At 35.5% G+C, this 15,604-nt stretch overlaps 1 protein-coding gene across 3 annotated transcripts in view; it reads right to left on the bottom strand.

Moving 5' to 3' along the window:
* Positions 1–300: 300 nt before the first annotated feature.
* Positions 301–15,604, bottom strand: part of SGCZ (sarcoglycan zeta) — a 336,717-nt gene continuing 321,413 nt past the window's right edge. Inside the window, exons 6-7 of one of the 3 annotated variants that reach the window (XM_040966026.1) lie at positions 7,958–8,081; positions 301–1,089 (exon numbers count right to left, since the gene is read on the bottom strand). In XM_040966026.1, coding sequence (XP_040821960.1) covers positions 895–1,089; positions 7,958–8,081 — 319 coding nt within the window. In that variant the 3' untranslated portion in view covers positions 301–894. The remainder of the gene's footprint in view (positions 1,090–7,957; positions 8,082–15,604) is intronic. The other 2 variants (XM_040966027.1, XM_040966028.1) reach the window with 2 other exon arrangements.

Here is a 15,604-nt window from a genome sequence, read left to right as displayed (position 1 = left end):
GACAGCATGCGGACCTTCTAAAAATGGCATCTGGATTCCACATGATTCCCCAACACCAGCATGTCTCTAATAATCCTATCTTATATTGCAATATGCTTGATGTTTTTTTCCAAAGCAAATATTTCACATGCAATAGCCAAGTCAATACATAAGGCCGTCCAGATCTGACAGATGACAATATAATGGCATTTTGTTACTTCTGGGATTATATTGCTGAGTGCTTTCAAAATTACCTAATGTACAAAATTCTAGACTTAGTAGACAAAGAGTAACAACACATCGAATTGAAAGAAACAGAACTCAAGAAGGGATTCTGTCTTATTTTTGTGTTTTGTTAAAAACCATGTATTGAATTTAATTATTTTTTTTTAGTAAAGCAAGCACATCATAATGCTTCAAAATTTTAAAATTCAGGGATAAAAGTTTACATCCAAAAAGATGAATGAAAAATTGTGCTTTCAAACTGTAGGATTAGTGTCTGACAGGGTTTAACCATTTTATCTTGCCACCAGATACTGGGAATTTCATCTATGCAATGTGTATGTGCAGTTCATATCCAGATCCTGCAAAACAAACAAACAAACAAAAAAACCTACAACTATGTGCTTCACTTCTTGTAGCAAAGGCACCTATGTTATTCTCCCTTTCCAGCAAGAGTTTTGATCCGATTTTCCTTTTGAAGATGTTTTTATCCGCTGCTGTGTCCCTCCCTCTGCTGAGCAGTTCAGGAAATCGCAAGAGGAGGTGGCAGCAAATCTCTGCTTACACTGGAAGAAGTTGCTCCGTGGACCGTTTGAAGATGCTCTGGACTGATCACAAGGGAAACCGAGCAGAACTGTGAAGCAGACGGACGGGAACAAAAGGCTATTCTGGTGTGAGGAGGAATCAGTCACTTCAGTTCCACAAGCAGATGTTGCTACTGGACTGGCAGGTGGAACTTACTCCTGCTGGAGAAAGGTAAAGTTTGCCATTGGGGCAGACACAGAGTTCGTACACAGTCTGTCGAGAGTTTGAGGAGCTGGGAGAAGAAGATGCAAAGGAGCCGGTCGGTAGATTTCCCAGCCGGATTGTATCTGAATTTAAAAATATCTAGAGGCAAAAGAAATTTCATTTTAATTTATTTCAGCATTATACATTCCTCAGAGCTTTACAACATGGCCTGATAACGGCTCTACAACACACAATCCTATTGGTTTAGCTGCCATGCTTTGCTGAACAAACAAATTGCATTCCTACAGTATAGCCCAAAAGCTCCACAGCTATCTCCTCCTTTGAGAGTTGGTGCGTTCTGACAGCAAGCCCTGGATCTGAGAAGCAATATTGAACAATCTGCTTAAGGGGCCAACCCAGTTATTCAAACACCACAGAAAATTAATGATTTTGACAGTCTCTCAATTGAACTTCTTAATCGTGCCTGGCCTAAAGGATGTACAAAGAAATCAGGATGTAAATAAAGATATTACTGAAGCAGTGAATAATTAACTTTAAATATACTTTCTTAATTATGTCTTTAAATACTTGCAAAGCATGTTAACTTGCAATCTAAAAGATATACCAAGTAGACAGCAAATTAAACTGATGAATTATTATATATAATCATATTATAGGAACCCATGAAGCATGCTATCTAAGCCCTATGTTCATTTCTTTCAAGAATAGCAGCCATATAGGATTTTAACTTGAATGGTAGAAAGTCAAGAAAAAGTACAACAGGATGGTGTTTTTGAATGAGTAAAGAAACAACTTGATGTCTTAGTTCTATCGGTATACAATCATTCATTACCTAAAGGACATGCCTAAATTGACAGAAGAAATCATAATCTTTATTGTTCTCCATCTTTGTTCTCATCTACATGCTGTTTGCTTTGTAGTAGGATTTCTGTATTAGCTGTCTCTGTTCTTGCCCATTTTCTTACAGCTAGGGTGAACTTTAAAGGTACAGAGGTGGAATCATGCCCCTTCATAGCTCTAACCTCTGTTGGCCTCCAATTCTGCTGTGAGGACCTTCCATGGCTACAGCATCTGGACTATGTCTAGCATCCTTTCCCATGTTTCAAATCTCACCTTTGCTCTGTATTGAAACAACTGTGGTTTCAGGGACTACTTGCTGCTTTCCTCTGCTCAGGCAGTTGCAAGTGGTGTTAGATACTGACTAGGAAGTGAAGAACATGGATGGTGGTGGAAGTATCCACTGTTTACTTTGGCATACTTTTTTTTTTTAACTTGTTTAACTTTGGGGATCTAGTACATAGTTCCAATTGGGCAAAATAGATTAAGATCTCATTTTTTCCCAGATTAATTCAGTTTAAGTTCTATGTTTCTAATAAAATGATTGCTCAGATAAGATTTTCTCACTGTCCCATGAAAACAACAGTAATTCATTCATTTCTTCTTAACAGCGCTCTTATTCGCTACAAAATTGAATCTGACATCTTAAGTTTTGATTGTTTATAGACCTTTATAACCAATCCCTTTAGAACATTAGGTCATTGCTTCATTTCTTACAATTGCAAGTATGATTCATAGTCTTTGATTCATAGCTGTAGAATGGTACATAGACTTGAGCCTGCACACTCTGAATAAAACAATGGCATGGCACTTTTATTTTGGACATAGCTTCCATCATTAGAGTCCAGAAATGTTGATGATCCTTACTCAAAAAAATAAAAAATCCCCGAATCCAAATTACTCCCAAATCTAAAATTATTAACTATGGACAAAAGGCCACAAATGGTAGATTTGAACACATCTGATCTAATATAACGATTTGTAGTAAAAAGGCAGGTGAAATACAAATGTTAAATAACTCTAAGAGTATGGACAGAATTAGTTTCCTGTTTATACTTGGGTCACATACCTAAACTATTTCATTATGTATGTAAATAATCCAAAACCAGAAAAAAATGTCTGATGCATTACTTGTCGCAAGAATTTTGATAAAGAATAATCTACCTGTACCATCTTCCAATGAGTTCTGCTTTCCCTGATGTCCAAAGATGATATCCAGATCTTAGTAATATACTCCACGTTAGCAATTTATTATGTTTAATCTTGTTTTCATAATCACTTGATGCATTATTTTATATTAATATCATATCTTACTTTCCCTACTAAACTTTGTTTTCTCCAGATGTTAAATCATGCTGGATGCTTTCTCCTTTTTAGCTTCATGATATTTGTACCATTGCAGGCATCTCCCATATAATTAGAAGTGAATAAATGCTATTTATCAATACTTCATATGCTTAAAGTAAAGTTAAAGCATGATTAACACTTTTGCTTATATGTGTCAGATGCCAAAATACATTACCCAATGATTACATCTGGGTTAAGGGACAGGAGAACAAACAGAAATAACTTCTGTTTTAAGTTTGCAAGGTGGTACATTTTTTCCCTGTTGTAGCAGTGAGAAGGGGACAAAACCAACAAACGTTCATGGTTCGGGACATGAATGCAGAGCCCCATTTCTTCTTGCAACATGTTTCCCTGCTGTCACTTTGAGGACTGTAACACTAATAGTTGTATACTTTGTGCCATCTTCTTCTTAAGGAAGAAAGGATAATTTGGGGGATGGGGATAGGGTGGGGTTGGGGTAGGTTCTGCTTGATACAGGAAGTGGGCTTGAATTGGCAGCTTTTATCCACTTCATCTGAGGAGCTGGCATGCTTGAGGGGTAGACATTCTCAAGCTTAACAAACAAACAAAAACTTGTAGACTTGGATCTATGAATCTGGAGTGGATTCACATTAGATTTATAAAACATGAGCTAAATCTAATTCATGAAACATTGAGACATAGATGATTAGTGTGGAAGGCTAAAGAACTTCACAAAATGGAAATTTGTGAGGTGCTTCAAGTGAAGATTGATTCTGTGATTCTTTGAATTACTAAGCACAGAAGCGCTGTGTTATTGGTTAGCAAATGGTGGCTTGCAAGAGATTGCTTTCTCCATGTAATATGATTTTTAGAATTTTAGAATTTGCCAGTTCTCAACTGGTATAGTCATGGTGGGTGACTGCTGAGAGAGCTTCTTTATTCAGGGAAGACATGCAGGTGGCAGCCTTGCAAAGGTAGCCTGGGGTGGGTATTTGTCCTAGCAATTAGACATTTCTTTTTTATTTTTTAATAAAAGATTTATTTATTCTTCTTGGAAAGTGAAATTTAGAGAGGAGAGACAGATCTTCTACCTGTTGGTTCATTCCCAATTGGTTGCAACAGCTGAAACTGAACTGATCCTAAGCCAGGAGCTTATTTATGTCTCCCATGTGGGTGCAGGATCCCAAGGCCTTAGGCCATCCTGTACTGCTTTCTCAGGCCACAAGCAGGGAGCTGGTTGGGAAGTGGAGCATCCAGGACTCAAATTGACACTTATATAGGATCCTGGTAATTGCAACATGAAGACTTAGCCACTAGTCTACTGTGCAGGGCCCAATTAGTCATTTCTTGAAATGCATCAGAATGCCTGGATTCTAGGCTCTACTCTGAATATCCTGTCTTGCTCACATATGTTTCTGGAGGCACGAGGGCTCAAGTGTGTGTGTGTCTGTGCCACTCACATGGGAAAAGGGGTTTGAATTCCCTCCCAGCTTCTGAATGATTTAGCTTCAACTGTGTCAGGCATTTGAGGAGTAAGACAATGAATGGGGATTCTGGTTTTGTGTGTGTGTGTGTTGCACTCAAATAATCATGTCATGGAAAAAAGTAACATCAAGTAGGAGGCTTGTTCAAGAAAAAATGAGCCAAAGATTTGTGTCTGATGATGTGCTGACAGCTGTAGTATAACCAAATCAGTGTTCTTGGTGATGTTTCCATCTCTTTGGGGCCATTTTAAGGAGTAGAATGGCTTAACAACGACACCTCATTCCATCAGTTTCTGTTTCCAGCGAAACTTTACTTGTGTAAAGGCTGTAGGCATTGTTACTATGCAAATCCATTTGCATGGAGCAATTACAAAGAAAAAACATCGTTTCCATGCTTGAGACAGGGCTATTGCAAATTGATCCCTTCCAACACCTTTGCTGTGCTTTTCCAGGATTCTGTGGTGTGGATACATTTAATTGTATTTCCATTCTGTGTAGGTAGTCATTTTATCCTGCTGAGTTCCTGTCGTCCAAAGTGTCCATTTCCATATCGTGCCTTGAACTGTATAAACCATTTATTCTGAAACTCTATTCTTCAAATCATAGGCCTGAGCTTTTAATGCAGTCTACGCTACCAGGAATTCATTTATCCAGGTATTACCTGTTAATCAAGCCTATCACTCTTAGAAAATCTTATTTTTAAGTTAATTATTTTTGAGATCACATTTAAAAATCACACCTTAATCAAAGGCTTGATCACTCTATTAAATAATCCAACACATACAAGTCTAAAGATCATAGTTCAATGGGAACATAGGCAAGGGCTATGTATAATGAGCAAATGAAATTATCTTTTTAACTTCATGCATATCTTAAAATGGTCACAAAATCATTGAAACTATAGTAGTATATAATTCCCACCAATGTGTTTGACCAAACATTGTATTTGCAGCAAAAGCGATACATAAAGGCATTTCTTTCATTTTTCTTAAGTTTTAACTCCCACATGTAAAGTAGGATATGGAGTCTACACCTACAGAACTGTATCATGGACAACGATGATAAAAATAATGAGATAGTCTTAACATACAGTTTAAGAAGTAAGATGATAAAGTATTTGTGTTTCTGTTTGGCTTATTTCTACACATGATGCTATTTGTGGGAGTGTAAATGAGAGAAGCCATCGTGGAAAACAGTGTGCACATTTCTTGAAAAATTAGAAATAGGCTTGAATATGATCCAGCAATGCCTTTACTGGATATATACACCACAAATTCGTGACCTCATTGTATCAGAGATGCCTGCCCCATTATGCTAACAGTGGGTAAAATCTGGAATTACAAACAAATCATCAGATGAATAAAAAAAATGTGGTACATATATGCGGAACATTATTCAGTTATAGATAGTGAGAATATCATTAGGACCAGATGCTTATTTTCAAAATAAAAATGTTCTGTGGTCTGATACATGCTATGATGTGTTACTACATAGCATGCACAAAATTGTGATTCATACTTTCCTTAGAATTGCACTTGAAGTGCCTTGCCATATTATGTCTGGAATGACAATCTTCTGTCCAAAGTTTTATGTGTACCTTGGATCTGTAACCTTGTTTGCTCTTCTGAATATTTTCATTTGTTGTCTGCACTGATATTAACTCTTATGCAAATATGGTGAATAATTAATTAGACTCTCTTTGGCATGGGTATCATAGGATGATTTTATATCCTCTATACTTCTTTATAAGAAAATTACATGCTATTATAAAGTAATATGCCTTTCTGTACTTTGAATAATTTAAGAACGGCAAACAGATGAAAAGCTCAGGCTATGGTTTATTAATAGCATAACTGGCAATTAAAAGCTAATTTGTAATTGAATCAAAAGATTGTGCTGAAGTTTTGAATAAAAGGACATAAGCACATTGTTCATAACTAGGAACAGAGTGCAGATTAATAACCACTAATATTTACTATGTAATCATTCCCTATGAATAATTTAAATGAAATAGCAGAATACAAGCACAATTTTTAAAAGAATGTAAAGAATTGAAAAGCTTTTGTCACACTGTAGTGGACAAAATACAGTAGTCTAAAGTTGTTATGGAAAGATACTCTAAAATACTATGTAATGATTTCCAGATAATTGAGTTTATAATAACTGCTAAGATGCTAATATGGTCCTATCAGCTGATTTTTTTTAACAGTTGATTCAATTATGAGTAAAATTTAGATCAGAAAATGTGTCTTGAAACAGTAACTAGTATAATGTCAGAAAATTAACAGAATATCCTGTTTATGACTGTGTTAGTTTCTATTCCAATCATTAAATCTGAAAAGGTATGGATACTCATTGGAGCAGTTCTCTCAAACTGCCTTCTCATTGTCATGCAAACTTGTCCTAAAAAAGATGATAATAAAAAACACACCAAGGAATAAAATGATGAGGGATTGCATTGGTAGTATCAACAATATAACAGATTATAGTATAATTTTACAGAATAGAAGGGCTGCAGATAATTAAGGAGGAATTAAAAATAACTAAGATGTCGAGGAATGTGTATAAAGAATAGATGAGAACTTTACAAATAATCGCCAACATCAAAGCTCAATATTTGGGTTAAGCAATTTAATAGTGCATAGGGAAGACACACTTAATATGGCAGCAAAATAAAGTGCAACTATTCAAGACACATGAGTAGAAAATGGAAAAAAAGAATAAGATCTGGAATGTAAGAGTGATGAGACAGCTTTTCTTCAGAGTTTCAGTTAAATGCCATGGAAAAAATGAGTGAGTATCGGAAAGATAATGCTGAGAAATTTCTAGAACTGATAATGTGCCTCTGTATATCAAAAGTAAATGAAATAAATATGTGGTTGTTAAATTGGAGTTAAATAATACAATACCAAAGGCAAAGAATGCTGACTTAAAGCTAGTAATAAGGGAAAAATGTATAAAGGATTGAAAATATGACTTAGAAGATTCTTGAGAGGAAAAGTGAAAAGGAAGAAAAACATTACAATGTAGATGTTGACACGGGAAATTCCAATTAAGATAACAATTTTTTTTTGTTTGAAATCGAAGGAGAATATAAAGACTGTTGCTGTTATTCCTGTTATCTGGATAGTAACTATGCTTATTTGTCAGTTTTGAAAAATATAGGGATTTAGGTAATCCATATTTTTTTTCTCAGTAGAAAATGCACTGTCACTTAAAGGAACCCTAGACTTCTCAGATTCATATTCAAGCAGCTTGGTACTTTCCTGAAGGAAGCTTTGGCACAGAGCACATCGTGCTTGTCCTGGATTGGCGGAACTTGACAAGGGAAGGAATTCTCGGAGCAGTAACGGTTCAGTGTCTTCTGAGGGACTCACCTCGCCTTCTGTGGACTGCAGGTGGAGCTCCTTCCTGCAGGTGGCCTTGAAGTCCCCAGCGGCAGCGCTCACCTGGACCCCGCGAGGGGCTTCCATGATCAAGGATCTGGTGGGCGATTCAAGCCTAATGGAAAAACAGAAGTAAATGCTGAATAGAAAATAGAAAAAAAAATGACTATTGGAACCAACTGAAAACTAATCAAATGGATGGTCCTGTATCCGTGTTCTCGCCATTTAAAACAAAAGTAAATGAATTTTAAATTGACCTAGATAAGGAACTCAATTTTTTGCTCTTTTAACATTCATTTTACATCATTTGATTATATAATAATTAAAACAATTCCTCATGTTTTTCTTTATAGTGCTAATGAGAAGTAGGCCACAAGTTATCTCAGGTAAATATTTTACATATTATCAATACTAGTGGTACATGTTTAATGAATTCTACAAGTTAAGACTTGCATGTCCCTAAATAACAGATTTCTGTTTGGTTGAGGACTTCAATCGAAATAATTAATACTGCAAATTTTCAAGTATGCACAATCAGAATTTTGTAGATGTGAGAAAACTCATTATATAGTAATGGAAGTTAAAGAAATAGGACGTGTCTTAGATCTACTGACTTCTATTGGTTTGGTGAAATGTCCATAAAATGAGTGTTCTCCTTCTGAGAAGGAATATTGAAATGGAAATGTGCAGTTAAAAAAAAAAAGTGACAAAGTTGACTAAATTCCGGAGGAAAAGTACAAGTATTGCAGATACTTATGTCTGAAAAAAGTCATTGAAGCACTTTCAAAATCATAACCAAATATAAATCCAGAAAAAAAATCAAGCAAAGGCAGACAGAATTCAGAAACTGAAATACAGGCATAAGAAGAGGTTTTTTGGGGAGTGTGGCAGTCTGTGACTGTTGAAGCTAGGGACTGAAGGATGAGGATCCGCTTGACTAGGTTCATTATGACCCGAAGAATTTGATTTGTTTGGGACCACAGAGCCTATGTTTTGCAAGAAAAAAAAGTCAAATTAGATGTCTGGAGTTCAGTTCACTTTCACTCACAGCTGAACTTCAAGGTTGACAAAGCAGTGCTGAAAGAGCAGCATAGGCCTTCAGAATGTTTTTTCACACTGTGTATTTTTTTTTTCACTCGCTGAAATGATCTTGAAACTTTGCTCTGTGGGCTACTTGGACACTTTCACTCAATCCCTGCAGTGTTAAATCTGCCCATTATCTCTTTTGTTAAGCAAACACTTTTTTCATGGACCGTTTGAAAATTTGCAAAGAAAAAAATTCCTCATTTTAATGCTTCATAAATCCTATGAATATGTGCACAGTGTCCAAATGTCAAATCATTTCATAAGTTATTTCATGATTGGTATCTCCTGAAACATATCCAAACATATATTGCCTTGAATAATGCGCATTGCTTTGAGCAGTGTGCCTGTATCCATTGCTATTTCTATTAATTATAACATGAATTGTGAGTATATATTGAGGGTACAAATTCATCTGTCACATGGTAGTTACATAACAATTTATTGAAATGAATAAGTGCTCTAAAAGAAACCATGGATCTAATAGTTAAGAAAACACAACTTGTTGAGCCCATAGAGAAAACTAAATGTGAAACAAAGTTTATACTCAATGTAAAACAAACTTTATCCTGGTTTAGACATCTAATGATAGCATGTCAGCATAATGTTATTTCTGGGAGTATAAATTTTCAGTTTTTTTGTGATTAGAAATGTTTAATGTATTCATATTCACTTTAAGCTTTCGGTTCCATTGTCAAAGTGGTCAACATAGCTTTTTAAATAGTGCCTTAGGGGACCCCAATTTGAAGAAGGAGTAAAAACTGGGACTTGGCAGGACTAGGATTCAGGTTTGCAAACTGGCAGCAACATGCTTTAATTTTATTCTCTCATAAGTGGTAATGTTTTCTTGTGGGATGGTTGTAAAAATTAAGAAAGGTGACTGAAGAAAGGTGTTGAAGTACCATTTTGAAATACTATCGAAATGTCTTCTTTTGCTCTGTTTCCTGGCACCCCTCATTGCCCTCTCATCCAGTGAGCTATAACTTTAGCCTGAAGTGGAGGATGACAGATCTGTTCTACCTTATAGATGTTTTAAGAAAATTATTTGAAAGCTGTTACACAGATCAGAAGAGAGAGAGGGAGATCTTGGATAAGCTGGTTCACTCCTCAAATTCCTGCAATTGCCAGAGCCCAGAAAGTCTAACGCTTGGCCTAGAAACTCCATCTGGGTCTCTCATGTATGTGGCAGGTGCCCAAGCACTCAAACTATTCTGAGTTACCTTTCCTGGCACATTAGCAGAGAATTGGAACAGAAACCGAGCAGCTAGGAATCAAACCAGCAGTCTGATACGGAATGCCAGCATAACGGGCAGCCGTGTGACTTACCATGCCACAAGGGGCTGGAACCCCTTATGGATATTTGGAAATGCAAACAACCCTAACCATTCCATGTAATAAAACTATGAACATACACAAGAATAAGAGGAAAGTGAAGCTGGTGAGAAGCTCTTATTTATTCCCACCTGCTGGGAAAGTATTTTCTACATTTATACCATAAAGACATCCCCTAGAGAAGAAAATAGAATAGGTCTCCAATGGTTCCTGTCTTCCAACTGAGGCCAACTCCTAGTTGCTAGAATTTTTTTTTTCCCTTTAGGAGTTAGGTGTTTAAGGGAAGATAGTAAAATCTCAGAATAACTGGCAGCAAGTGCCTCCAAGCAGAGGGAGAACTACTGACCTATGGTGAGTGAAAATTGAGAGGAGGTGACTAAGAAACTCTTAGTAAAAGCCAGCTTGGATTTATGAGGCTACCAATGTCAACCCCGAACATATAAGCACAGTATAATCCACTTAGTACGGTGATGTAATCCCTTTGAATGACAGGCAAGAGAAACGCGAGGCTTAGATTTCTGTATTCAGTATGAGGGGATCAAACATGTGAATAGGAATTGGCAAAAACATTTTCATTTCTTCAGATACTTGTATATACTTGAAAATATTAGTGGAAGAAATTTTATATATGAATCATATTGTACCTAAAAACATTAGCAGAGAAGGGGCAGTGATTTTATAGTATTGTCAAATCTCTTAAGTGCTGAAATTATTTTAAAATAATTTTTTACTACATATTTTGTTAGTCTTCATAACATTAAATTTAATCATTAAGAAATGTTATTAAAATAGTCTGAAACACATTCAGGTAATTAATCTACAGTAGCAATTTGAATTATAGAAAATATAGAAAATTGCAGCAGCAAAATATTGCATAACAAAGCAAGCTTACTGCCAGTTTAATAAGCCCTGCTGATGATTAAACAAAAGGCAATATGCTAATTCCTTCCTTTGAAATTGCTTTATCTTTTTATTGTGAATTAATCTGTTCTTTACTTGAAAGGCAAAGTGAAACACATTCTCCATAACCGTTCCACTCTCTAGTGTACTGAAGCATCAGGTTTGGGCCAGGCTAAAACCAAGGGCTGGGAACGCTAGGTCCTGGTTTGTAGGAGTCATGCATGTGAGATCGCATGCTGCCTACCAGGGTGTGTATTAGCACCAAATGAAAGGAGCAATGGGGGCAGGAATGAATTCCGGGTACTCTGCTAATTAGGTTAAAAGGCTTGTGCATAATTTGTTGAAAAAAAAAATAAAAACAAACACAAAAAACACCTGTAGTAAGACTCTACAATGTAGATATAAAATCTATATACCTAAAAATCTTTAAACACTTATACTAAACATAATGTTATGACACCTTTCAGAACACTGTTTTATTCAATCTTCCAATGTTAGTAATAGATTGCCACCATGCCTACATTTACATACACATACACAAATTCTCTGGAGCTATACTTTTGTCACATGTGCAATAGGAGGAACTTATTTATCTCTACATTGTATACAAATTTTGCTGACTGCCTTCATTTCAATTCTAGAAAAACTTTGTGCAAGTCTGTTTAAAAAATAATTTTGCATGTTAGCATTTTCATCATACCTTGAAAAGATGCTAAAGCAGTCATATGATAATGGTATTATTTATCCAGAGAATATTATAGAGTAGATTCAGGCACAAAATTTAAAACAATTGTAATATAAGTAGACATCAAATATTCATAGCTGGGGCAGCTATCAAAATGTGTTGATGGTTGGAAGTAATACACTTCACTGACGACTGTACATATGATATTTTCTTGGGCCCTTAGTAGAATTTAACTGCAGGGTAATAGAAAAGCAATCCGCATATTGAAAACGTTGCTGCACACCATGAAATTGTTATTCCCAAGCAGCAGACTGGGAAATGGAAGTGTACATCCACTAAACTTAATTACTATGTGCAAGAGTTATATCAGCCTAATGGGGGAATGAAACATGGGTTTCAGTAGAACTTACACATGACTTCTTCCAGCTTCAGAAATCAATTCTCTGGTGCTCAGTTATATAATAAACTCATAGTCATAAATGAGAATATTGTAACAAAAGACCAATTTTTCTTTATTAATGAGTTGTTCATATAATTGTAATAACATAAAAGCTAATATCACTGGGAACTCAATATTTAAAACTTTAATATAGATTATTTTCTCAGAGCTAAAAAGTGAGCTGTGTTTTATTCATGTTTTATCTTTGAAGTAATTGGGCATTTTCATACTATTTTTTTTAGTGTTATGTTGATAGTGCAACCGACAAATAGCTAATGCAATCTTGAGAAACAATAATAGCGTACAACATAAAACGTACTATGAATTTATGATTGTCAAGACAGTGCTACTGGACTAGGGTTAACACAGAAAAGTAGAATACCTTCCAAAGAGTAATCTTGTATTTGCATGGCCATTTGATTTTTGATGTGTTCAGCAGTTATCCAATAAGTAACACAAATATTTTATCAACAAAAGGTTCTGGAGTAACTGGATATCAGTAGAGACAAAAGAGATCTCAATCTCTCCTGCATACCAAGATCAAAATAGAAGCTGTAGTGGTGGCTCGTGTAGGGGTAAAAATGCCTGTTGAATGACATGAGTACCGTATCATATGCATGGATTTGATCCCCAGCTCCAGCTCTCACTATGGTTTTCTGCTAATGCGCACCCTGCTTGGATTTCTGACACCCCTGTGGAGACTTGTCCCAAGCTGTAGCAGAGAATGAAACCTCAGTTGGAGGATCTTTTTGTTTGTCTCTATCCTTCTGCCTCTCACATAAATGAAAGATTTCTTTGTGGGTAAAACAAAATACTATGTTTGTAAAGGAACATATCTTTCTGATTAGTAGGCAACAGAAAGTAGTAAGTAGTATTTAATAATATAAAGTAAAATCTTTAATATTGAGACACCTTTCGAAATTATGAATGAAGTTAATATGCATTATGAACACTGGAAAACTTTTAAAAGAAACACAAAGGACTTATCAGGATATGTAAATACTTAAAATACAGAACTGTAAAGTACTATTAAGTCTATATGAGCTAATGTATTAAACATCTCAAAAATGGAATAATCAAATGACCAGTTTAATTTGGTGCAAAATGTTTTATAATCCTTTCATAGTTTTAAAAATATGAGATATACCTCATTGCTATAATGAGAAAAATTCATACAAATAGGAAAGTACATGAATGAAATATTTCATGTTTTGAATGGTAAAGAAACAATAGAATCTTAAGCAGTCCTAAATCAGAACTGGTGGTGCATCTATTATCAGGGATGCATCTCGTTGTTGGAATGAAACCTCATAAAGATGATTGCCTTTCAGATGATTTGTTTGTATATAGTACTAGTTCAGTGAATATAGTGGTTGTTCCTACTGGTTGATGGTTGGGTTTTGCTCATAAGGCACATGATGAAATCTTCTGGCATATGGATATGGATTTATATCTTGACAAGTATTTCTGTTGACAAGTGTACGCATCTGTCAACACATAGTGAGAACTACAGCTTTGTGTATGTTACTGCATAATTATTTTAGAAAACAGTATTTCAATAGTGTACACATTAAATGGCCAGCAATAATGTAGATTTATGTAATTTAAGTTAAAATGCATCTAAATCAAACATGGAGGGATAGTAATGATGAACATATTCAGGGAGGTATAATGGGGGAATCCAGGTGGCAGGGTCTTAAGGAATGTCCATAAAAGATGCTTTTAACTTTGAGTTTCCTCTGGAGAATTTTCTTAAAGAGCAATTAGAGAAAAAAGGTGTGTACTCAGATTCTTACATGATTATCAGTTTTCAAGATAAAATTTGTAAAAATTTATGCTATTTAAAAATGGGAAAACTTTGATAATAAGATTTAGTTTTAACAACTTAAATACAATAATGCTAACAGCATAGAGGGACACTTATAAAAGTATATAATTCCTGTGGCTAAGCTATTATTTTACTGTAAGTGTTATATTATTCAGCATCAGTGTTTTATAACCAGAAAGAGGGGAATGTATAAAAGGACTATTTTCTCCATTTTATCTGAAATTTTAAGATTTCAGTCATTAATAAAATCATCCATATGATTAAAAGTGCTTAAAATAACCCATCTTATGTATAGTGTTTTTGAGCCCTCTGGTCCCATCTGCTGTTTGGAATATCCTGCTACATGTATTAATGTCTTTTCCCATTTAAAATTTCTTAGTTCACTTTTCATCTTCAATATTTAATCTTACTTTTACTCTCATCTATGTAAAATTTTTCAGATTATTGAATAATTTTTCCATGTTTTCTTGAAGCTAGTTGAATTCTAAAGTACTGACTTAGAATTCTCTGCAAGACATACCTGTTGTAAAATGGTTGGTTCTGGCATCTTATTTTGTTTAATATATGAGCTTCTAAATCTGAAAGAACTTCATGCTTGTTAGCATATGATGTTATGCGCTCATTGAAGAGTTAGGTAGTTAACCCAGTGTTTGTAATTTCAGTTCTTGAAAGGCAAAAAGGGAGAGTTGTTGTTTTATAAGCCCTGGCTTTTGTATGTTCTCTGTAACCCTTTGCCCTCAGGCTGGGGTTACCTGCTTGCCTTGGCCAGACTAACCAAGCTGAGTCCAGGCCTGTGAAATTCTGTGCAATTCTGAACCTCACAGAAATGGGACAGGTTCCAGGTCCTATGTAAGAACTTGTTACCTACATCCTTTCACTTCAAAGATAACTACTCTCACTGAGTTGTGCTGCCCGGTGTTGAGGAGAGAACAAGTGGACTGTCATATGCCATCACTTTGGGTCACACTCAGAACTCATAACCTACTGAGACTACTGCAGCCTTAGAATGGGAACAAGACCTTTGTCACTAATGGCTGCTTGCTACCATGCTATAATCCTGGATCAAGGCTGTTAAAACCAGCTACAGAAACCCTCATACCCCCCCAAATTAAAATCCTTGCAAATACATTGTCTTGAAAATGTTCATAGAAAATATGCATTATGAAGAATGCATGCATTTCAAAGTATTATGCACCAAAATAAGCTCATCTTTTAGTTTGTATTCTATGAATTTTTTGAATTCCCTCACCAAAGTGTTACTAAGTTGGGGAGTAGGTATCCATCTATCACTGAAGAAAGTCTGAAGGTTTCATATCTGAGGAATACTTCAGGCAGGAGGACAGATGTCCACAATGTTGGGTTTCACTAGCC

This window comes from Ochotona curzoniae, unplaced genomic scaffold (assembly GCF_017591425.1).
Source record: "Ochotona curzoniae isolate NIBS_2020 unplaced genomic scaffold, NIBS_Ocur_1.0 scaffold_4505, whole genome shotgun sequence".
NCBI classification, from domain to species: domain Eukaryota; kingdom Metazoa; phylum Chordata; class Mammalia; order Lagomorpha; family Ochotonidae; genus Ochotona; species Ochotona curzoniae.
This window is presented reverse-complemented; position numbering and strand designations above follow the sequence as displayed.